The following is a 26,545-nucleotide window of genomic DNA, read 5'->3' as shown; positions in this document are numbered from 1 at the left end:
GACAAAAAAACCAATTTCACTTTGTCGAATGTTTTGCTTTTGAATTCTCTTAATTGAAAACATTTGGCTTTTTTAAACAAAACTTTTATTCACCCAAAGGAAAAATGTATCTCAAAATCTGCAACATTGGATTTGCTGCAGAAAATGTCATATTTTATAACATTTTTTGCAGCAAGCCCGTAGATCATTTTTGCCCGCGTGTAAAAATTTCAGCGATCTGCAGTTCTCACCAACACATATAAAGCTGGCCCGTCCCCGACCAACACTCCAAAGAGAAGCATATGTTGGTGCTCTTTCACTCACTTTTCATCAAGCGTCCATGGTGCGATGGTAGCGTGTCGGATCAATAACCAAGAAGTTGGTGGTTCATTCCTCGTTCTGCTAAGTGTTTTTTTGTGAAATACAACCAAGAAGTCGTCGGTAATGTCGATAATTGTCGGTAACGGGCAAAAATGTCATACTCCTATATCGCAAAAAATGCATGAGGACAGATTTCATGCAGATTCTGATATACTTTCATGCCGCCATGCATCACAATCATGCGACTGCCAGTTGGGTGTTCAAAATTCAAAAAAGAATGCAAAATAGAATTCCATAATTTACAAAACATGCGCTCATAATCCCAAACTTCAAACCCCAATTAAAAACGCCACACATCTTCACACCTTAATTGAGCTGCCAGTTTGTACAATGAAGGGAACACTATACACCGGCCTCAATTTGCACCCCATGTTGCCGATGGGAAAAAGGCCATTGCGACTTTAAATCGAGTGTGTGGTTGAATCTGTCATAAATTGCAGTGCGAAGAAAGATGTACCGTGCGCGCGTACATCTGATTAAAAGTTTGTTTTTTTTTTTGCTTCAGCACGGTCACAAAAGCCTTTTGATCGCTAACAAGCTGGCGATGATGATGATGATGACGATTCTGCTTGCTGGGTCAGCTGGTACCGTACAATGGGAGATCTCTGTTTTTTTTTTCTGTGAAGATTTCAAGTGAAACATAGGAGTCATAACCAAAATATGAACAATCGGGATTATTCCCTTATTCCACACCCAGAACTGGACATCGGCATACGAGAGGATAAAGAGAACGATTTGGTAGTAAAATGGTACTGTGTGCGGACTGAGAGGATAAATCCCGAAATTACCGAGAGTACTTTACTCATGAGTTCATCTTCAAAAAAGTGCATCTATCAAAAAAAAAAGTACCGGTATCGAGACTCGAACCCAAGACCTTCGGCATATTGAACCGTGCCTTTACCGTATGGGCCACCATGGTTCGGTGACTAAGTGGCGGTCATTTGTCCATATAACTGGTCCAATGAACGAATGAGCACGCGAGAGGACTATACTGTCGCAGAATAGCACTTTCCTCGCGTTTCTTTTCGTGAGGACTATCCCCTCGTTCTTTAACTTTGGGTGCATAGTAAACTCCCTACATGCCCTCCAAGAATCAGATTGATACCCAACAAAAAACTCAAAATCACACAAATTGGTTAAGATGTGCCCTTTCCTTTTCCTTTAGTTTTTCGTACTTGAGAAGCTTTTTGTACACCCAAATTTAAAGAACGAGGGGATAGTCCTCACGAAAAGAAACGTGAGGAAAGTGCTATTTTGCGAGAGTATAGGGATGCCTGGTCAGAATTTGAAAAGTCTGGACTACTGCGTGAAAAAAGTCTGTGCATGTCTGTACACATACCTAAACTAAACCTAAACCTAAACTCGACCATCGACAATCCTCTCTTAAAAATTTGATGAGTGGGGGGTATTTTTCATATGAACATAAAAAAACTCCACCATCTTTTTAAAAAGAAATTAAAAAAAGTTCTTTATTTTTCGGCAGCAACTTGGGCCTAATGAAATGTTTTGCTCGATTTGTCGATTTTTTAAATTATTTTTGTTCAAAAAAAAAAACTTTTGAAGCTGATATTTATCTGCTAAGCTTTCATTTTGTTTTTAATAAATATAAATATTTTAGAATCTCAGAAAGATTTTTTTTATTATATTATTGTAGTTTGAACGTCTTTATTATTCCCTTGTAGAAATGGTTTATTTTTTTATTTTTTGAATGCTTGGTATGCTTTTTATTTTTTAATTTGATAACAACAAATTAAGAAATTGGAATTCTCTAATCATAAAAAGCTCGTGTAAAATATTTTTCAATTCAAACTATCCTCGCGAACACGATTGACTTAATGACTTAAATATTATAGAATTGAAGTAATTTCGATTATCTCCCAAAATAAATACCTCGTGAACTGAAAAGAAATCATTTTCCAAAACTAGAAAACATATGTGAAATTATCTCAAAAACACGACAGTGAGGTCAAAACCTTATTTGAAATCTTGGTTAAATTAAATATGCTTTCGAAGAGAAAATAAACCATATTCTGTTATGCATTTTTGCAAGGTGCAAAATAATTAGAGAATGAAATTCAAATAAAACAAGACTATAATTATTTTTATTTAAAGTTCCACGATCGAGGGGGTCGAAGTAAAAGAAAAATAAATAAAAAGAATAAAAAAATCGAGCATGATTTTCAAAAATTTCATGCTGAAAATATCACAAAATGCTTGATACATTATTATAGTTATGCAAGGGTAAAAGAATACAGAATTTCAATAAATTCATGAACTTATTTTAATTTTATTATTTTACATATTTTTCCCGATCTGCGTTCTTAAAATCTTCAAATTGTTCAAACTTGACTTAAAATGCAAAAATAAACGTTTTTCAACGTATTTATAAAAGTTTACATCTTATTGTACCAGTTTTACATATTTTGTATTTATTTTTTCAAGCATGTAAGTCAAGTTTTCATATTTTCAAAATATGCCAAGCATCATTTTTCCCTTGTTGATCTTTTGATAAAAAAATAAGGGAGACAAATTATTGGATTGCAAATTTTAATTTTCTTTAAAAAAATAAATCAAATTTTCCACTCTTCTTCCGTTATTGTTTGCGATCTTGATTTTAAATTTGACAGCCAAATTCAATTTAAACCAATTGAATCAAATAAATGTTGAAATCCCTTTTTCTTTAAACATTTTGAAATGGTTGTAAATATGTAAGGTGGATTTTTTATACAAAAGGTATTTTTTTGGTAAGAAAAAAATCAATATTTGATACATAAATATAAAAAAATATTGCACATCCAACAAATGTCCTTATTAAGAGTATTACTCTAGAGAGTTTTTTGTGTTTAAAAACTCTTTTGTGTAAACCATTGCAAGACAAACTTCTAATAAAAATTAAAACTGGCATAATAGTCAAAGGATTCAAGAAAAAACATAAATTTCAATAAAAATTAAATTAAACTTGTTCAGGTGGGAGCAGTTACTCCTAGTTACAGTTTCAAAATATACTAACCAATTTGCCACCACTGTCGTCAGTGCGAAGTTTTGAGGGTCAACCAGTTTGACCAGCTTGCTGCAGCCCATGACCATTGCCACAAAAAGCCGGGATGGCTGTAAATTCATCCGTCAAGGGTATAAAAAGCGCGAAAGATGTTGACCACATGCTGTTTGTGGATTGTTTATGGTTGCGAATTTTGATGAAAGAATAATTAAAATTTGTGTGTATGTGTGTAAAGTTGTGTTACAATGTATTAGAAAAGAACCATTATTTTCGATGTTATTTTAGAAAATATCCAGAACAAATCATTTCTTATTGTTTCACCCAGAAAATGATCTCTTAGAGGTTTTCCAGACCCTGGGCAACAACTCTAAATTATTTTAATAAACGGTCTACGCACACACGAATCGCAAATTATAAGCAAACTTTTCCGCGCAAAAAACCAACCAACCCTCGCGCAAGGAAAACGTTAGACCGGAGGAGCCCTTCCTTTGTCCGACCACGTCTGACGATGGCGGCGACGATATAATTATCCCGGCAAGCATCCAATTAAGATCGCAAAACTTCCATATCACCGCGCCATTGTTAAGCTATTGTTGCCGAGGAGCATCATCATCATCATCGACGGGCACACAGCATAATGCATCGCGTTCCTCATTTTCACCATCCCAGGCGCATGGTCAGTGATGGAAAAGTTAACCTTGCCAGTTTGGTTCGACGTTGGTAAAAGGAAAGGTGATTCTGCCATCCCTGACCGCGAACCATCCTCAATAATGGCAATGATTGCTTCGGGAGATTTAGCACAACACTTTCACACAAAAAAGCAGCAAAAAAACCAGAACCCTCTCGAATGCAAGTCCTGCATCAGCCGTCATCATCATCGTCGTGAGTTCGCGGGCACATAATTCCCATGTTGCGAACGTCCCCTGCACGACCAAGTATCTCTTTTTAAAAGCATCTGATTAATGCACTTTGCAGCATTTTCATCAACGTTGATGAGATGCACCAACTCGCGAGCTGCTGGTGGTGGTGAGAATCTGTGAACCTGCCGAGAGTTGAATCGTGAAAGGCAAGGCCAGGGTCGGATGGTCTGGGGTGGCCCTGGCGTTGGTGCTGGTAGTGGTGTGAGATGTTTGTAATTATAGAGGGTTTTCAGAAGGAATTCTGAGCGTCTGGCAGCACTAATTTGACTGATTCTTGGGTTGTTTTTAGAGAGACAATCTTTTATAAAAATGGTAGACGTGTTGTCAAATAATTTTAGCAGACATGCAGCGAAATTTAATGCTCGCAAATGGCATTTTAAACTACTTAAAAATAAAATGAGTTTAGTACATTAACCGTTTCAAAATGATTATAAATAAAAATTTATTTTTTCACAATTTAAAAAATCACACTCTTGAAACAGTCTAATCCAGACCATCTTTAGGTCAAACTGCGCACAGTCAGCTGCGCCGAGCGGAGAACTTTATCATCATAACTGGTTCACCGCCTCCAACCGCAAACGGACTGCTGGAAAGGTCGTCCCACCTGATGTAACTAGACTTGAGCGGATTTACGACGATAATACCACCAGAAGCCGGACGAGTTTGCACAGCAAACATTTGTTTTTCGTTTTTTTTTTTGTTGTTGCGAATTCAAACGACACTGAACCGTAGATAGTGGTGTCACTCAGTTTGACTTTTATCATGGTGAGAGCAATAAATTAGGAAAATTTTGGTTGAGTTTGGTATATATTTTAAAGAAATATTTTTTTGCTGTGTTTCGTACGTGACAAAACTAAAATAGAGCATCTCCTCAAATGCCTTCAATGTATTGATTAGTATTTTGCAGAAAATGTGCTGGTATTAGGTTAAATTAAAACTTGAAATAGTCTGAGAGTCTTGTTTGTTCTGAATGACTCCCAACCGAAAATGTTCCAGTCATTATAGTGACTCAGTTTTCATTGAAGTTGAGAAATGCCGAAGGAATGAAACAAACAAAAACAAACTGAATAAAAAAACAGAAGACCAACGGGACGAAGAGTTCTAATTTATGGGCATATTGTTTGGAGGAATTATGTTTTTTATGCTATCGAGTGACGCACGCGGGTCACAAAACAGTCAACACGAAAGTCGAGCATACACGGACTAGAATTCTTGAAAAATAAGCTGATGTTTTGTTGTTTTTGAATATTATTGATTATTTTACAAAAAATAAAGCGCTAGCATAAGATGTTGCACTTCAAGTCTTCAAGATGCTGATGGACACGTTATGGAGTCTGTGGTGCACCAAAATGAGCGTAATTAGTGCTGTTTTGTATAATTATATCCCAAAAGCCACAGCACGATGCAAAGGAAAACACCCCGGCCTATTATCGCTGGTCCTGGCACGTCTGGCACCCCAAAAGCACAGTTCTGGTGGCTTCCTGTGGTTTTTGCGGCCTGTGCCTCTTTGTCCTGTATCCGGACCATTAGTTTGCAAATGTTTGGTCGGGAATTGGAGGGGCATGAGCTTGGCTGGGGCTTGCGTGGTTCCATGCTATTGAGGAGGAAATTTGTTGGTCAAGGTGAATTTGTGCACAAATAAAGTGAACAACTTGAGAACAACATTGTTGCCGATTTAATTCAACGTACTAAAAACTTGATTTAACTTCTTAGTTTCAACTCCGATGCTATGATAACTATCAGAGTCAGATAATTATTTTATAAATAATAAAAAGAATTTGATAGTTTACTAAAACGCTAAAAGTTGCAATATAAAGAATTGTTTAGCACGTATATTAATGTGAGGTAGTGTAACGATACGAGGAGTGAAAAGTCGAGTTTTGTATTTAACAAGCACCCTTTAATTTTATTTTAAGGACATTTCGTCATTCGAGAATATCAGATAAAGTTATAACGCCCTATAGTAGTTTCACAACGTAATTTTAAATCCTGTCTTTTCAAACAGTTAGACTTTTTGTCAAAACAGACTGTAATTACTTGAATGATTTTGTTTACTTTTCAGAACTCAACAGAGTGCTTTAATGATTATTTTGCAATTCCGTCGTGAAACTACTTACCGTAAACTGGGGTCAATCGGGACACATGGGGCGAATTGGGACAGCAGTTTTAACCATATTGGAGCACAGTATTTTGATTTTTCTGGTTGGTTTCGGTTAGAACAGACTCAGGCCAACAAAATGTGTACATCCATTTCCAAATTTAAAAGCTTTAAGTGCTGTAAAAACTGCTGTCCCTATTCAGACTGAAGTCCCGATTCACCCCAGATTACGGTACATTTCCAGACATTCTCGAACGAAAAAACGGTCTATCCAAAATTACAGAAATAAAAATAATTACCTTTCAATACCAGTACTGAGAAGTTCAACTTTTCTGCAATGAAATGGGTGCTCAAAAGTTGAACTTTTCAGTACTAGTATCGGAACGTAACATTATTCAATATTGTTTTGTTTTTAACGGTGAATTTTCAAAAATTATACTTTTCGTATGATGTCAATTGCTGAATTGACCTTGAATGTCCAATGGTAATAAAGCAGGGGTGCTCAAAGTTTTTGAATGGCGGGTCAAAATTTAAGCTCATATGAGCTTGCGTGCCAAATGAGAAAAAAAGAAAAATATTCAATCTATAACACTGAAAAAAATTATCTTTTGGTTGAAGTTTTTTTTGTTTCGGTATTTCTAGAACAGTTTATAAACAGTTTTGTACAAAAAAGCCTCCAATCAATTGGAAGATTTTTTTTAAATCAGAAAATCAAAAAAAAAAACAAATTCCCACACAAATATTATTTATCTGATTTTCATTGCAACTTTCGTGCCTCAAAAATCGTGATTTCACAAAAATAAGGAAAGTTCAAAGATTGTATTTTAATTTATTTTTTTAAAATGTTTTTTTTTGTTATTTCATTCTGCATTAATCAGATGTTAGGTACTCAGATTTCTAACCCACACGTTATGAGTTCAAATCACGAGGTGGAAAATTCTAAGTGTACAAAATAATATTGAGGCCCAGATAATTAAAAATCGTACGTGATGATTTTTGAATTATTATATACCTATATTTTAGATATCCTAATAGATTCCTGCTCTAAACAAATTCGAATGTTCTATAACTCACTTCCAAAAATATATGATTTTTTTTTGCAAAAAAATAGTCTTTTTAATCGCATTTTAACGTGTCACCTACCTTATTTCAATAAGATAGATTTTCAACTCAATAATAGGCCGTTGTAAATATTTTTCAAAGTTTATGTCATTCCCCCCCCCCCCTTCAAAATTGGTCTAAAAAATCAGGGGGCAAAAAAAATTCAAAAAAAATCAAAATTTCCATGAAAATAGAAGTTTATCAACTGAAAACAATATATAATGCATTTTCCTGCATTGATAATCATATTTAGCATGTTTGGGCTTGTTTAAAAATGTTTTGAATTTTTATTAAATTGCAATGTACAGCACCGCAAAATTTTTATTTTTCGCAAAAAATATTTTTTTGTCAATACTTAGATATTTTGGAAACTAATGATGGCAAAACAACATATGAATAGGTGATGACAGGTGTATAATGCATTTTAAAGCACTTTTTGCATTAAAATGTTGAAACCATGGCTCGTAATTTAAATGGACTTTGATCAGAGTCGAGGGACATAAACTTCAAAAAAAAAATTTGCAACGGCCTTAGTTTCATATAATTGGGATCAAAGCAGGGATGGAATAATCGCAAAATATCAATTTCGCTTGCGAACTTTCTTCACCCGCGAAAGAGAGAGAGGAGGCAAATCACGCAAAAGAAAATCGCTCCCGAGATTCTCCAAGAAAATCAATCTGCTGATGATTTGTTTTGTGAATTTCCTTGTCAGCACCACTTAATAATATTTATTTCACTTTGTTTTGCTCATCACTCACATTGCCCATCTACAAAATGTGACAGGTAATTTTTCGACGTGTGACGCTACACCTGCAAGTGTAGTAGTGATAAAGATGTTCCGCTGAATAATCAGGATGATGATTTTTTGGATTCTTTTTACCGATCTCCGTGCGCGAGAGATGAGAGCCATGCTCCCTTCGGATTTTTTCTCTTGATGAACGTCCAAAGACTTTCTTTTGATAATTATTATGCCATCGCTGGATCAAAGTATGGAAAAACAATTAGTCTTTTATTAACAAAAACAAGAAAGGTTCACAAAAAAGCATAACTTTACTTTGGCCACCCCTGTAATAAATAATATTGCTTATATATTTTAATAAATTAGAGTTTTCATGGTTTTTTTTCCTATATTCAACATGTTTCCATCTGTATTTTTTTCTAAACAGTTCTAACCTGAGAAAATCGTGGTTTAACTGTGTCACCATCCAAACCAAATGACTCACCCACAACGCGTTGTCGCCTCGACGTGATTCCAACATAACCATGTACCGGTCTAGATTTAGATAACAACTGGGCTATAAACCACATTCGTTTGGTTGTCGTTCAAATATCCTTTTTATCCACGATTTCGTCCATGGTCGGCATCGTCATCGGTTTTTTTGTTGCTGTAGTCAGTGTAACACAAGGTAGACTTTGGAAACTTTTTTCTGGCAGTTTTGGTTCTTTTTTGGGAGCTCCAAATCACGAATTGACCCCGACTACGACCTCTCTGAGTATTTTGTATCTCTGAAAATCCACGTTCTGCAGCATGTTCTGGCAATCCTTGGTAGACGAGGGACTACCATAGACAAACAGACGAGCCATTCGAGTTGAACAAAATTGACCGGAAATTAACGGTAAATTTGGATCAAAATTTGTTCCTAATAAAACCACCCTTTAAGGTGTTCCTTTGAGTTCTGCTGCACTGACTCGGTTGATCTGTGAAACTGCGTTACAAAAAAGAGGGTCGCAATTTAAAATTCAAGTGATTAACTCTTGCCGGCAGCAGAAGCTGCGGTGGATATTTTCAACACCTCTGGCCTGACTTCTTGGAAGATCTGCCCTGATAGATTGCAGACCCTGCCCTGAGGGCGGCAGCATTCGGCAGCCCGTTGAGGGCGTGCTCTGTGGGTCGTGCCACTGCTGATGATCCGACGCAGATGCTCCTGCGCGTGGGGGCGTAAGGTGGTGCCGATCCCGGTGGTAGTTGTGTGTATTAATTAAATTAACAAATTAATTTCAGCGAATAACAAATTGTACCGATAAATCAGCGGGGTCGTTTTCGCGGTGGTGGGAGTTTTGGGGCCGTATCATGTGTCTCGTTCTGAATCCAACTTTGAAGATGGGATGCACTTTGGGGAAAGTTTATCCGGACTGCGCATGCACTGCACATTTTCAGGCAAGTAACGCTGTGTTCGAAGTGCATCGAACGATTTGCATTTTGTGTGTGGAAAGGGTGCTTGGACCGAGCCACGTAGCCCAGTGGTAACGCTTCCGCCTCGTAAGCGGTAGATCGGGGTTCGAATCCCGGCTCGGACCAACACAACTGGTGATCTTTTCCCTTCTGGAATCGATTGCTTAGTAAAGGGAAGGTAGTGTATCGTCACAAACTGGACCTTATCACGACACCTTAGGGAGGCGACCTATGGAATGTTAGCATTAACCTTAACATGTTAACATTAAGTTGAGAATGAAATTGCCACTGAATCCGCTTTGTAAATGCCGGCCCCGATACTCTTCAAGGGTGTTCCCCTCAGGAACTGGGAAAGATTTACTTTACTTAAAGGGTGCTTGAAATTGGAACTCCGCACGTGGAAGTGTACGCTAACGCACGATACACGATGAATTGGGGTCATTTGGGTTTGAAATTATTTCGATTCGATTTATTTAGAAAAATACAAAAATATCAGCACAAAAAATCTAGAACAAAAAAACTTTTATTGCGAGAATCAACAAATACCGGAACACCTTTTATTAAGAAGTTGTTGACCATTTTACCCCACCCCATCATCTATTACGTTCATCACGCGGGGGAGGTCCTCAATGGGAGGACTGCGTTTAATCGATTTATTCTGGCATGAAACCCAGCTCCATTGAGCTCCCCAATGGAGCTCCCCGTGTGTGTGCGTGGGAGGCCTATATGTGTAATCAAAGTGCCTATTGTTTGGTGTATAAAATTGAATTTCCCTTCTCTATGGAGGTGACAACATAAAGGCACCACCTCAGGAGTGTGGAGCGAAAGTATGGCGTCTGTTTAATTGGTATGCTCGGATATGCGGGTTTGGTACGGTTTTAGGGTCGCCAAAAAAAAAACCAACAACACTCACTAGTCGTCTGAATGCAAATGTGTTGCGTGAGCGCGCTCCACCACCTCGATTGTAATTATGCTAATGAAATTGGCAAATCTGCCGGTGGGGAACGACTTTCGAATATAGCTCAAAAGTAAAATTTTGAAGTTCCATGAAACTTGGTACTAACGCCGTTGGTGAGCAAACTGGAGCAAATTGGGGAAAAAAACTCAGTTTCCCAAAATACGTATTTTTTATTTTCGAGATTTTTGATATGTTTTAGGAAACAAAAACCGCAACTTTTGAGCAATAGAGAAACATGGTCAAAAAATCTGCCGCTGAGTTATGAATTTTTGAAAAACAGCGATTTCTGGAAAAAATCGAAATTTAATGCAAAACACAAATTTGACGTAATTTTTAATGTAAAATTGAATTTCCAATCGAAAAATACTTTACAAATTTTTTGATGAAGTGCTCTGTTTTCAAGATATAGCCACCGAAAGTTTGATTTTTGTGAAATATTTGCAGTTTTTCGATTTTCAAAAATAGCGACCATGAGTGACCATTTCTAAAAATGTTATTTTAAAGTTCAGAAAATTTGCTGTAAAATTATCCAAGAGACATTGAAGACAGGACCTCTTGGTAGCTGAGATACAGCGGTTAAAGAAAAAGAAACAGGAAAATTGAAGTTTTCTAAGTCTCACCCAAATAACCCACCATTTTCTAATGTCGATATCTCCGCAACTAATGGTCCGATTTTCAATGTTAAAACATGCAACATTCGTGAAATTTTCCGATCTTTTCGAAAAAAATATTTCGAAAATAATTAAATCAAGACTAACATTTCAAAAAGGCGTAATATTTAATGTTCAATTAGAACAAAAATTTTAAAATTTCGTATTTTTTCTAACTTTGCAGGGTTATTTTTTAGAGTGAAAGAGGGGTCGGGGCAACTGCTGTGTGAGTTGGCAGAGAATTACCTATTTACTATTCTATTTATGAACATAATAAAAATTAAATCAAGGATATTCAAAGTTTTTGTGACACGTCCTAACTTTGAACGACAGATGTGTTACAAGATAGCACACAAGCGACGATATTTCGAAATATATATTTTTTTTTTCAATAAAACGCTGTTTATCAAATGTACATCCAATCTTCTAGACCGTCAAAATAATACATTTTGAGACAAGGAGGAACACATTTATGAAGAAAAAGAATATAAAATCTATAACCATTTGCATGAAATGAGTTCATGAATTTTGTTGTTGATTTTTTTTTCAAATTACGAAAGTATGTCGTATTGTAGTCAAAATGTAGGACAATTCAAGTATTATTGAAAGTTTTTGTCTCTCCCCTATTCCAAAATATGAATTGAAAAATTATCTAAGTGTATTATAACTTTTTATCAATCACTTGGGTGCTTTCACAAATTTAATGTTTTGGGATCACAGAAGAAAGACTCCAGACTTGATTATTTGAAGCCTCGATTATTCGATGTTTCGATTATCCCTAGTTTGATTATCTTAAGGTTTATATGATACTTAGGATAATTGAATCACGAACAATATTTTTTTAATATATTTTTTATGACAAACTTGAGATCTGTGATTCTCTTTTGTGAAACTTTAGTGGTTGATTGCCTTTTTAATTACCAAATGCATTTTCTAAATATTTAATCCGTCATCCTGGCATTTTTTTCTAGTATAGTGTATTATATCTTTGTGCATATTGTGGTACTTTAAATTCGGTTTATGTGAATAATGGCAGCAATCTACATTTATTTATTTAAAATTGTATTCTCAATGGATCACAGATTTATCTCGATTTTCCTACAAATAAATACTGTCAATCAAAAAATCTGCTTGTTTAATATAATGTTCTTTATGAATTTGATTAGTATTTAAAACTTAAAGTAAAGCAAGAGAAATATTTCTACGGCAGTACCAAAACCATTTCAAATATTGTTCAATGAATGTCAACTTTTTAAAAACTTGCTGTCAAAACAAATATTTAACACACTTGGAATTTATAAAATCCCAAAAAATTTTTCTTATTTTCATAGAATATATAAAGTTATGATTGGCAATCATTTTGACTTTATCCAGAACCTAAATTGATACTATTTTTCGTTTGATCTTTTGTTCCGAACCGCAAACCAAATTATGGAATTATACCAATTATTAAATTTAACCATTTCAATGATCAAATCAAAAATGTTAATGTCAATCAGAAAATTTCTTTTTTCATCAGTGAACTTCTCTCATCCGAGAAAGAGAGAGGAGGTGAAACACGATTAGTATTTAAAAGGAGAGACTCGTGAGTGTCAAATAAATCTTTTGATGAGGTTTTTTCACTGCTGACGTCAGTAAAGTTTTAAACTCATTTGTACTGCCTTTGTTTGCTCCACGTGCATAATCATTACTGTATGCCCAGACGGTATACTAACAAGTACCTAATTCACGAAACAGACGATACTGAAAAAAAACTGCTGTTTACTTTGTTGAACCAGTCTAAAACCGCATTGTCATTCCGTACTGCGGCGGAAGGAAGGAAGCTAAGCTGAGCAGCGGTTGGCTAGTCTGGCAGGTAGATGCTCGCGAAGGTGCCTAACTTGTTACCACAGACAACTAGACGCCGCCTGAACTTACGTAGCTCGTTCTTCACGTACACCGAGTGCATAGCAAGCATATGATGATGATGACACATCATTTTCTTGCCGTTACTAGGTCTTTCTTTACTGTTTGTAGACGCCGTATTCGCCGTTGTGTGATGATCTTGGCACTGAACTTTCTCTGTAACGTTGACGTTGCGACACTAGCAATATCCGAGAATCTCTAACACTTGATGAGGAACCAGTCCCACCGCCACTTGGGGCGTCATTCCCACCTCGAACTTCACGCGAGAAAAGGTCACTTTCGTCACTTTTACCCCGTATTGCACAATTTGTTGCACTTTTTTGTTGTTGTTGTTGCCTCTGCCAAGACGGACGTTCCCGGTTCGATCCGCGCGCGCGACTCACGAGACACTGACCGGACGAGATTCCTTCCTATAGTAATCGGAGAGGCTGCGCAGCCACTAAACAAGCTCCGTGTGCTGCTCCTTGACACTGGCCAGACAGCGCAATCCGCGGTGGAATTGGAGCGAATCCGACTTGGACTGCGTGTGTCGTACGTAGCACAAGTAGCAACAGCGATTCGTTCTGTACTAGCCACCAAGTCGCGCCACTAAGCTGCGAGAGTTACTTGCTTGGGGCGGAGATGTAGCACCCTTGCATACTACCGGGGTAGAAATGCCGTAACGCTACAGCACCGCCACGACCACCACCAGACCAGTCGACCACCAGATAAAGGCTTGAAATCCCAAAAATAAACAACAAACTGGTGGCAAACGTATACAAAATTTCCTTCGTGCGCGCGTAATCAGCACGCTGCTGCAAGGTTCTGAGGGGTAGTAGTGATAGGGCTGCCAGAGGAACGACTGGCGGTGGAGGCTACTAGAAGATCACCGCGATTTGGTCACCTTGTTGCGCGGATCTTCTGTGGGTGTGTGTGCGCGCGTTGTTTGCAGTGAAAATGAAATAATGTAAACACTGAATGGTGATTAAGAATTCAGGGTTGGGGATGTAATATTTAATAATTAAAAAAAGATTCGTTGGAGAAGGTTCAACAAATGTGACAATTTCAATTAATTACAAATAAGTAACTGGACCTAATGAATAATTTATCACGCAGATTTGACATTTTGTTTCTAGGGCATCCCTAAACTATTTAGATGAAAGAACAATTTGACTGATCGTAATTCTGTCCCATAGGGCAGAAGTTTTAAAGCATTATAAATAGGAATTTCAGGTTGTACTTTTCTTCAATCACTATTCTAAAACCCGATTTAATCCCACCAGGGGTGAGATAGAGCCTTTCTTACAAAAGAATATAACTTCTCTCAATTCACAACATCAACTTGATACAAAAAATTTTATGATGAAAGCAAGGGATTATTAATGATGTGTTTTCTAAAAGAAATTGAAAACGCAATTTTCACCTATCGAATATTTTTAATCGTACAAATTCTTAGCTTCCAATGCGCAAGTGACGACACACACCGCGGTTTTGGTTTTCTAGTTTTGGTACGAGCCCAAAAACCGAACAAAGCAGGCGCAAAGCAAAACCGAGTTAACCGCACAGTGGGAAGCTTGCCATTCAGCGTCTACGAAAGTGAGAGAGTCAGAGATAGATATTTTTACAACCGCACCACTACACACTCAATCGCAATACCTTAGGTAGATAGCCATTGGCGTCGCGAGCATTGAAAACTTTGAAAACGATATAAAGCTTAGAAGCTTCGAAAGCTCCTATTGGAATCCAATGAACTCTGTTAAATAAAACGATACGACAAATGAAGCCTACTTAAAGGCGATTTGAGGAGCACACGGGAAACAAATTGATTGTACCCGGATGAATGTCCTATGTCAAAAAAGTTTTTGCATAAACATTGGACAGTTATGCAAAAACGGACAAAGCAAAAGAAACCGAAAAGCTACGATATCTTACATGTTGAAGGAAACATCGGTAGACAAGCTACTACGAACGAGTATAAGTCGAGCCGAAACTTATGCGCCAGCATTCTCGCGCCAGTATTCGAAGCTCAACTTGACAACTTGTCGACTTGGCGACGAAGCGTCGAAAATCGATGCAGTGTGATTTTTTAGCGATTTTTCGGTTTAAAATTCATGCTGAATCGACATATTTACGAAGCTGGAAATGACGTCCTGGCTTAAAGTAAAACCTATACCTTTCTTTAGTAAGAAAGGCAAAAAGTAAAACGTTCTAAAAATTGATCGGGATTGCCGATCGATGTCGAATTTGTTTCAGATGCTCACCCATGGTCTGTACTATGAATGTAGCAAGAAATTTCGAATAAAATCAGAAATGAAAAATGTTGGCGAAGGTCACCAGGTAGGCTTTTACCTTTTTTTAGGGATTTTGTTTCTTATGGTAGGTCAATCAAACGGCTCTAACTCCAGAACCATATTATGAATCTGGATGAAAATTTGGGAGGTTGTAGGGCTCGAAAAATGCAATTTTTGAGATAAATAAAAGGTATGAAAATGAAAAATTTTGACCATATTTTCATTTGAAAACTGTGTATTTTCTGGAAAAGTCTAGACACATCCGAAAACAGATGGATATTTCGAAATTTGCGCGGCAACTCGCCCAGGTTCAGCACACTAGCTTTCATCTGCATTTGGGAGAATCGAAATCGGATTTATGGGAGCTGAGAACGGCGCGACACAAAATTTTGTAAAATTTTACCACATACGAACATCACTCGACCTCCACGGAATTAATTTTCTCAAAATTCGAGGGTTCGAGATAGACGAGTTCTGTCAAGGTGAATCGATAGAGCGTCGAAAATCGATGCAGTGTGATTTTTTAGCGATTTTTCGGTTTAAAATTCATGCTGAATCGACATATTTACGAAGCTGGAAATGACGTCCTGGCTTAAAGTAAAACCTATACCTTTCTTTAGTAAGAAAGGCAAAAAGTAAAACGTTCTAAAAATTGATCGGGATTGCCGATCGATGTCGAATTTGTTTCAGATGCTCACCCATGGTCTGTACTATGAATGTAGCAAGAAATTTCGAATAAAATCAGAAATGAAAAATGTTGGCGAAGGTCACCAGGTAGGCTTTTACCTTTTTTTAGGGATTTTGTTTCTTATGGTAGGTCAATCAAACGGCTCTAACTCCAGAACCATATTATGAATCTGGATGAAAATTTGGGAGGTTGTAGGGCTCGAAAAATGCAATTTTTGAGATAAATAAAAGGTATGAAAATGAAAAATTTTGACCATATTTTCATTTGAAAACTGTGTATTTTCTGGAAAAGTCTAGACACATCCGAAAACAGATGGATATTTCGAAATTTGCGCGGCAACTCGCCCAGGTTCAGCACACTAGCTTTCATCTGCATTTGGGAGAATCGAAATCGGATTTATGGGAGCTGAGAACGGCGCGACACAAAATTTTGTAAAATTTTACCACATACGAACATCACTCGACCTCCACGGAATTAATTTTCTCAAAATTCGAGGGTTCGAGATAGACGAGTTCTGTCAAGGTGAATCGATAGAGCGTCGAAAATCGATGCAGTGTGATTTTTTAGCGATTTTTCGGTTTAAAATTCATGCTGAATCGACATATTTACGAAGCTGGAAATGACGTCCTGGCTTAAAGTAAAACCTATACCTTTCTTTAGTAAGAAAGGCAATTAGTAAGAAAGGCAAAAAGTAAATCGTTCTAAAAAATGATCGGGATTGCCGATCGATGTCGAATTTGTTTCAGATGCTCACCCATGGTCTGTACTATGAATGTAGCAAGAAATTTCGAATAAAATCAGAAATGAAAAATGTTGGCGAAGGTCACCAGGTAGGCTTTTACCTTTTTTAGGATTTTGTTTCTTATGGTAGGTCAATCAAACGGCTCTAACTCCAGAACCATATTATGAATCTGGATGAAAATTTGGGAGGTTGTAGGGCTCGAAAAATGCAATTTTTGAGATAAATAAAAGGTATGAAAATGAAAAATTTTGACCATATTTTCATTTGAAAACTGTGTATTTTCTGGAAAAGTCTAGACACATCCGAAAACAGATGGATATTTCGAAATTTGCGCGGCAACTCGCCCAGGTTCAGCACACTAGCTTTCATCTGCATTTGGGAGAATCGAAATCGGATTTATGGGAGCTGAGAACGGCGCGACACAAAATTTTGTAAAATTTTACCACATACGAACATCACTCGACCTCCACGGAATTAATTTTCTCAAAATTCGAGGGTTCGAGATAGACGAGTTCTGTCAAGGTGAATCGATAGAGCGTCGAAAATCGATGCAGTGTGATTTTTTAGCGATTTTTCGGTTTAAAATTCATGCTGAATCGACATATTTACGAAGCTGGAAATGACGTCCTGGCTTAAAGTAAAACCTATACCTTTCTTTAGTAAGAAAGGCAATTAGTAAGAAAGGCAAAAAGTAAATCGTTCTAAAAAATGATCGGGATTGCCGATCGATGTCGAATTTGTTTCAGATGCTCACCCATGGTCTGTACTATGAATGTAGCAAGAAATTTCGAATAAAATCAGAAATGAAAAATGTTGGCGAAGGTCACCAGGTAGGCTTTTACCTTTTTTTAGGGATTTTGTTTCTTATGGTAGGTCAATCAAACGGCTCTAACTCCAGAACCATATTATGAATCTGGATGAAAATTTGGGAGGTTGTAGGGCTCGAAAATGCAATTTTTGAGATAAATAAAAGGTATGAAAATGAAAAATTTTGACCATATTTTCATTTGAAAACTGTGTATTTTCTGGAAAAGTCTAGACACATCCGAAAACAGATGGATATTTCGAAATTTGCGCGGCAACTCGCCCAGGTTCAGCACACTAGCTTTCATCTGCATTTGGGAGAATCGAAATCGGATTTATGGGAGCTGAGAACGGCGCGACACAAAATTTTGTAAAATTTTACCACATACGAACATCACTCGACCTCCACGGAATTAATTTTCTCAAAATTCGAGGGTTCGAGATAGACGAGTTCTGTCAAGGTGAATCGATAGAGCGTCGAAAATCGATGCAGTGTGATTTTTTAGCGATTTTTCGGTTTAAAATTCATGCTGAATCGACATATTAACGAAGCTGGAAATGACGTCCTGGCTTAAAGTAAAACCTATACCTTTCTTTAGTAAGAAAGGCAAAAACGATGAAAAACATCTGTGATAATTATTTTTCGAACTATTTGGGACAAAGCCCCAAAAAATTGGCAGCGGTCATTTCTGAATTATTATTGAAAATGGGCTAAATTATCTACAATCAAAACAATAAACTTTAAATAAAAATTTATTAGAACTTCCTAATTAAGTTTCTGGACTTGGTTGAGAATATGTTGGACTAAGTAGTAGTTATAATTGAAAACTACTTCACAACAATCATTCAAATTTCATGCAACAAGTGACGTTTATGCGACTAACGTGAGGCATCTGCTAGTGACAGTGCAGTTAATGAACCAGGACAGGCGACGAACGACCACTTGCAGAGCCTGAACTTGACATTGCTTTATTTTTCCGCGTTCGCTTGACCGTTTCGACAACCAACACAACCAAACACACACAAACAGCCAAAAGTAGGGACGAAATTTGAGATAATATTCGGGACAATAAGATGAAATTTGGGTGAAATGGAATAGTTAATTTTAAAAGTAGGAGAAAATGTCCCAATAACTAAATTTCTGGGTTAATTACTTTAATTTGCACTTAATTTATTTCAATTTTTTTTTGCAATTTCCCACCGGATTTCCCAATGTTCATTAATAACATACATATTGCGATTCAGTTGTGTTATCTTTATATTCTAGTGTTGTTTTGCTTTTGCCATCAAAACATTCGCCGCGTAATCTTTATTGAATGGAAACGTTCTATACTAGACGAAGAAAAAAGAGTTCCCAAAATCGTGAACAAGCGTTCATGAAAATGGGAACCACGGACAAAGTGTTCAAATGCCATGGTACGTTTTTAAAAATCGTACCATGGGATTTGAACACTTTGTTCGTAGTTCCCATTTTTATGAACGTTTGTTCACGATTTTGGGAACTCTTTTTTCTCCGTGTACAGGATGATTTTCATACACTAATCGCCAGCAGGTTGTATGAAAATCAATGACAACGATCACGCTCCTAGGTCAATAACAAAAAATCGCCTGACGAGGGCGATGGAACCAAAATAATCAACGGAAGTTTTGTGTCCTTGAGATGAGAGTTTGAAAAAATATACAAATGAATCACATAAGGCTGATGTAATTTCAAACTGATTATGCATCATGTGTTTGTTATTTCTGCTTCGTTTTATTATAATGCAGTTCAGATTGGATTGATGAACAGTGGAAGAAATTCCCAACTTGGTACAAAAAACGTACAAAAAAATATGCAGAAACATCTACCCTTAGCCGAATAAAGTTCAAATGATTTTTTTAGATTATATTTAATTTTAAAGTTTTCATATAATTTCAAGCCTAATTCTTATTATAGTTAAGGAACTTCCGCAATCTCAAATAAGTTCGAATTCATGGAAAAAATATCATCATTAATACTGCATGTCAGTTCCCAATCTACGATCCAAACATATATTCATAAAAAGAATATTCTTGACAATTCAATTCATGTTTTTTTTCTGTACTTAAAATAATACAAGTTTGTTTTCTAAACGTTCACGTTGTCCAACAGAAGCAGAGCAATTCTCTCAGATTTCGGTCATTCGATTTTTTTTGTATTTTTTAATCCGACTGAAACTTTTTTGGTGCCTTCAGTATGCCCAAAGAAGCCATTTTGCATCATTAGTTTTCCATACAAATTTGGCAGCTGGCCATACAAAAATAATGTATGAAAATTCAAAAATCTGTATCTTTTGCAAAACAAAACACAATTTTATTTTTTTTTTATTTTTTGATATGTTTTAGAGGACATCAAATGCCAACTTTTCAGAAATTTCCAAGTTGTGCAAAAAATCTTTGAGCGAGTTATGAATTTTTGAATCAATACTGATTTTTTCAAAAAATCGAAAAATTGGTCGTAAAATTTTTTCAACTTCATTTTCGATGTAAAATCAAATTTGCAATCAAAAAGTACTTTGGTGAAATTTTGATAAAGTGCACCGTTTTTAAGTTAAATCCATTTTTAGGTGACTTTTTTGAAAATAGTCGCAGTTTTTCATTTTTTTAAATTAGTGCACATGTTTGCCTACCTTTGAAAAAAATATTTTTGAAAAGCTGAGAAAATTCTCTATATCTCGGGTGAGTTTTCAAAAAGCCGTAAGAGCCACTGTGGCCTCTGACACTAATTTTCGTTTTTCTCGAAAATGAAACAAAATTTCATTTATTTCAAGTATGGGACACTTGAAGGACGTGTAGATGAACAATCTCGAGCATTTTTGATATTAGTTTTTCGTAAGTAGATCGAATACCGATGCAAAAAGGACTTTGTTTACCAATGGCTCTTACGGCTTTTTGAAAACTAATCCGAGATATTTTGCATTTTTGAATTTTGTTGATACGACCCTTAGTTGCTGAGATATAAAAATGAATTTACGAGCCATGGTTTCAACATTTGAATGCAAAAGTGTTTTAAAATGCATTATACACCTGTCCAATTGTTTTGCAATCATTAGTTTCCAGAATATCTAAGCATTGGTGAAAATTTTATTTTTTGCGAAAAAAAAGTTTTTTTTTAGATTGTTTTCAGTTGATCTAACTTCTCAAGTTTTTTCAGGGATAAAGATAATCAGTTTTTATTTTATTTTTGTTGTCCCAAGATTATTTGGACCAATTTAAAAAAGCTGCAAAGATTGGAATTTTGAAATATATTTGCAATGGCCTAACTTCATATCATTCAAATTCAGTACTTGAAATTATCTTGTATAAGCTGCAGGAATTTTGCAAAAGAAATAAGAAGTTTAAATTTTAGCTTTTAACATTAATTAGTTATTTGTTTGCTCATCTCCCAATTCTAGTATAATATATTCAGACGTTGGATTTTAAATCAATCAAGTGTATCACGGAAATCGTTATTCTTGAATGGAACGAAAATGGTCAATTTGATGATAATAATTTAAAAGCCTAGGGTGGTCCTTTAAAATTTTCTCCGTATTGTGTCTTTTGATTTTAATCTTCGGAAATTTCGGAATTATGTTATTTGATTTTAATCTTTTATCAAAAGCTAAATTGTCCTGAATACTGACTGGCTGCTACAAAAAATTTTCCATCGCTTTTTTTTGCATGATTTTATTTATTTGAATCTGAGATATTTGGATAATAAAGCTGCACTGGTTTTACTTTTACGTTGATATACACAGTAAAAAATACGTGTAAATATGGAAGGTGTAATTTAGGATTTTTTATTACTTCTTTCATAATGTAATTTTACTTCAATTTAGACTGTAACAATGACATTGCACTAGAAAAGTGGTGAACATTCGCATTTTCAGAGGCAAATTTTTTTTTCTTAAATGAGCTAGATGTGAAATGACCTAGATTTTTTTTTACTGTGTGCTTGCTATTTTACATTATTTCACTATTTGATCAAGCAGTTCTTGCAACATTTTGAAACCATTTGAAAAGTAAGTGTTCTTGGTGTTTTATTTTTATGATTTCAAGTTTTTTTTTGCTTATTTTATCTAAGTAAAGTTGTTGTATTAAATAAAATCCTTACTTATGTGGTCCAACCAGGGTTCAATAACCACCCTATAGTATCATTTCAGCATCCTTCAAAACTGAAAAAAAACAAAACCTTAACCATGGTAGCATCTCACCAAAACCCCCAAAAACTCGTCATCAGATTGAAAGAAAGCGATGCATGCGTAATGAGGACCCGGAGATCAAACTGCTTTGGCCTGCCAGAATTATTTTTTTTTTTGCGGTGGTCCAAACTGAGGTCAAGCTTGTTTCAGTTGGAACTCATTGAATATTTAAATGTACACATTATTATTCAAGCTGCAGCATCAACAATGGGTGCCGCTCCCCCACCCCCGTCCGTGCCACCTTCACTGAACTCCTGAAGGTCCTTAAGAGGTCCCGAAAATGGTGCTCTGTTTTTTGGAGGGGGGACTTTGGTGCACTTTCTGGATTGCCGGTTCGTTACTTTGGCCGTTTAAAACGGTTATTTTTTTTCTCTCGTGATTTCCCGAGCAAGAAAGGGCAAAGCGCAAAATTTATGTCTTCCTTTGTTCCGTTTACTTTTCAATAAATTTAATCTGCAAAAATTATATTTTAAGATGCGCACGCGGCTCTCCTCTCCGTGTGCCCACTCTGGCCCAATTGTCCAAAAAGTTGGGCTGAAGTCGCTTATCCGGTTGGACCTTTTTCTTCAAGTTCAAGCTGCAGTCGTCCAGAACTCGGGATGATTTGGCGTTCTGAACGAGGGCCGGCGTTCTGCTGCTTTTTGTTGCTGTCTCGAAGTTGCCAAATAATTATCCGAATATGGAGACGCTCACCGGACGGTTCTGATTTGGTGAAGGGCTTTTTTCTTCCTCTTCCTCCCGCGGTGCCATTCCTGGATCATTCCGGAAAGCATGAATGAATCGATCGAACCTCTCTCGGAACGGAAAGGTTATAAATCAGCTCGAAGTCCGATGCCGGCTCGGGCACTTTTGAAATGCGATGAAATATGTGCAAAGTGTCTTTTTTTGCTGGTGGACCGCGGTGTGGAGTTAGTGTTGAATTTTACACATTCTCCAAATGCTTGATTTGTGCCCGATTGCTTTACAACTGTTTTATAAAATTCAATTAATTTGAAACTTATGCTTTGATGGGGGACACCTTTCTCCAGCGTGTCTGAAGAGCAGCTTTGGTCTGGATCTTAATGAGCTGGAAATCGTTTTTCATTTGAAATCTGCTCAGCATTTCCCCCCCTCTATGATGGGCTACAGATTTTATGACGGCGTTGACGCGACAACACATCAACATCGTTCAGTAAGCCAGTCGGATGGAGCTCCCGTTTAGGGAACGTTTGCCAGTTCTGTGAATAAAACAAAAAGTTATATTTTATGTTTTCACTGTTTCTGTTAGGCCAACACAAATATTATCTGCAATATTTATTTTATTATTTCAAAATGTTGTTTAATTATTAGTCAGCTTTTTTATTTGTTATGAGACACTTTCAGGCTATTTGTTAATTTTGAATTTTGGAACAGATCAAGAATAAACAAATATTTTCATGATTTTATGGATGTGTTGAAAGTTTGTGAAAGTAAACTTATTAAACAAAATTTCTTATAATAATTGTTTGGCCATTTTCAGTCAGATAGTCAGTTGAAAGAATTATTGAGAAATATCATCAAAAAGTGCAACATTTTGTTTAAATATTTTTAAAATTATGCTTGAATTATAAATTTTAGTTTTTTTCCAATGTATAATTTAGACAAAATCATCAAAAATGGCCAGCAATCTCCTAGCAATTCATTCCCAGTACAATCTAGAATATCTAAAACCCAGAAAAGAGGGGAACCCTTCCAACGGCCAGATATGGCGATTAGTCACGCAATTTGGAACGAAGCGCATCCGTCGTCGCCGCCGACGGCCGTAATACGTTTAACCCGAGGGGGGCTTCTCCAACAACAAGCCGACAGTTCTTGCTGTGTAACTACAGTGCTAGAGTTTTTACAACTAAAAAACTAATTTTGTTATGAAAAAATAAACTTTTTATTAAATATATTTATTCAAAAATAGGCTTGTTTAATACACAAATCTTGTATTAAAATTTTCTTTATTTTGTTTACTGTGAAGACCTGTGCAACATATTATGTGGTTTTGGAAGCGCGCGCAGACGTCCATTTGTCCGTCGTCGTCACCGGTTAAGGGTAGGTTGTAGGGCGAGGGGCCGTTCTAGGGCGTGTGACTCATTCCTGGACTGGCCTGGACATGTAGCAACTGGTCGACGAACGTCCATTCCATGGAACCAATGTTGGACGAAAACGGTAGCCTACAACCGGTTGATGGCATTAGTTGAAGACCATTTGGTTCTTCGTTCATCCTTATAGGGGGGGAAATGGGCCGTTTTTCGGTGGGAAATTGTGGAATAGTATATATCTTTGAAGTGGAAATGGTTACTTAATCGCTGCACCACTTCAGATGATTATTTTATTGCATTTATTCAACAGATATTTCATAAGAAAAATCATTGTTCTTTTCTAATTGGTTGTAATAGGTTTTTGCTTGGGAACCATCCATAAACTATTTCATTTGAAATATTTCTATCAAATCCTAGAACAAATAAAATGATGAATCTGTTGAAATACACACAAAAAAATATGTAAATTTACACAGCACGTAATTACTGTTTCTTATGTAAACTCACTCAATGTAATGTTGAAATATGATGTAAAGAGTAAAAAGTCATGGAAATTACTCCAATGTAAATCTAAATCTAATGTAAATCATGAATCTAATGGAAACGTTGAGCATGGAAACTCAAATCTGATGAATTTCTACCTGTGTTCGGCTTCCTGTAAATTCCTATTTAATGTAAATCATATATCCAATGTATTTCTGCCAAACGTTGACTTCAAAACTACCCGAACTAAAAATAGTAATATTTGGTTCTCTTTCTATCGCTCTCATACACAGAAAAAAATATGTAAATTTACACAGCACGTAATTGCTGTTTATAATGTAAACTCACTCAATGTAATGTTGAAATATGATGTAATGAGCAAAAAGTCATGGAAATTACTCCGATGTAAATCTAAATCTAATGTAAATCATGAATCTAATGGAAACGTTGAGCATGGAAACTCAAATCTAATGAATTTCTACCCGTGTTCGGCTTCCTGTAAATTCCTATTTAATGTAAATCATATATCCAATGTATTTCTGCCAACGTTGACTTCAAAACTACCCGAACTAAAAATAGTTATATTTGGTTCTCTTTCTATCGCTCTCATACTTCGCTGGCCCACTGCCTGAGCCTCGACCTGAATAAGTTGATGCTTTAGCCGCTCGTTTATAAAATGCGAAGATGGCTCAGTCGGCAGCGGTAGCAGCAGTAACACCGAACATCCTACCCGTCGTCCGTTCGATTCCAGTCCAGCGTTATTCCGCTTGGCTGTCGACGAGGAAGTGGTCCCCTACCTGTGAAACAACTTTTTAAAATCCGAATTTCTTTTTGCTGCCCGCTTCAATCATTTTAAAATAGAACATAGGCCACACCCTTTTCCTACTGCAATTCAAGTCGAGCTTCTCATTCCCATTGGCCAACAGAATTAGTTGATTTGAACTAATGTAAATTCCAAAAGTAATGTAAATTCCAAAACTAATGTAAATTTGCAAAACTAATGTAAATTTCCAATGAATCTAATGTAAATTTCCAATAAACCTAATGTAAATATACATCATTTATCATGATACCTTTTGGTACATGATAAATAATGTAAATTTACAGGAATATTTTTTTCTGTGTACTTCGCTGGCCCACTGCCTGAGCCTCGCCCTGAACAAGTTGATGCTTTAGCCGCTCGTTTATAAAATGCGAAGATGGCTCAGTCGGCAGCGGGTAGCAGCAGTAACACCGAACATCCTACCCGTCGTCCGTTCGATTCCAGTCCAGCGTTATTCCGTTATGGCCGTCGACGAGAAAGAGTCCCCTACCTGTGAAACAACTTTTTATAATCATAATTTCCTTTTGCTGCCCGCTTCACTCATTTTTAAATAGAACATAGGCCAGACCCTTTTCCTACTGCAATCCAAGTCGAGCTTCTCATTCCCACTGGCCAATCAGAATTAGTTGATTTGAACTAATGTAAATTTCAAAACTAATGTAAATTCCAAAACTAATGTAAATTTTCAAAACTAATGTAAATTTCCAATGAATCTAATGTAAATTTCCAATGAACCTAATGTAAATATACATCATTTATATCATGATACCTTTTGGTACATGATAAATAATGTAAATTTACAGAAATATTTTTTTCTGTGTAGGGGGAGAGGGGTGATATGCACCCCCTAAGGGAAAACTGTAATTTCTCAACCATAACATCAATTCTATGGAAGAATTTTGTTAAATATTCTAAAAAAAACTATTGTTCTTTGAAATCCATGTGTAAAAAGTCTTGAAAAACCTCAAAATTGTTTAAAAATTGCAAATTTCTAAAAATATTGTTGATTCATTCCAAACAATCATGCACCACAACATTAGGACAAAATGCACTACAACAACGGGGCAAAATACACCACAACAATGGAGCAAAATGCACCGGGTAAAAGCAGTTTGCACTAGTCACCACTAGATGACACCGCTGTTTTTACAATGGTCACAGCGGTGCATTTTGCCCCGACCACGCTCATTACATGAAATTGAATTAAAATACAATTTTTAGTGTTTTTGAACTCATCTATCTATAGAATAATGAAGATTGTGTGTGTGTGTGTGTGCAACCAACCAAACGGGACCACGCGGTCGCTTCTTACAAATTGAGTTGTT

The 26,545-nt window shown here is 36.3% G+C and overlaps 2 protein-coding genes across 5 annotated transcripts in view; one reads left to right on the top strand and one right to left on the bottom strand.

Annotated features, from left to right (window-relative positions):
• LOC6041541 (protein phosphatase 1L) overlaps positions 1 to 13,737 on the bottom strand; it is a 41,979-nt gene extending 28,242 nt beyond the window's left edge. The window contains exon 1 of the mRNA XM_038255033.1: positions 13,176 to 13,737. Within this exon, the coding sequence (XP_038110961.1) occupies positions 13,176 to 13,236 (61 nt within the window). The 5' untranslated portion in view covers positions 13,237 to 13,737. The remainder of the gene's footprint in view (positions 1 to 13,175) is intronic.
• Positions 1 to 26,545, top strand: part of LOC6033224 (dedicator of cytokinesis protein 9) — a 136,303-nt gene that overhangs the window by 16,631 nt on the left and 93,127 nt on the right. The window lies entirely within an intron of this gene.

This window comes from Culex quinquefasciatus, chromosome 2 (assembly GCF_015732765.1).
Source record: "Culex quinquefasciatus strain JHB chromosome 2, VPISU_Cqui_1.0_pri_paternal, whole genome shotgun sequence".
Taxonomy (NCBI): domain Eukaryota; kingdom Metazoa; phylum Arthropoda; class Insecta; order Diptera; family Culicidae; genus Culex; species Culex quinquefasciatus.
Note: the sequence above shows the minus strand (reverse complement) of the source record. Positions and strands in the feature narration are given on the sequence as shown.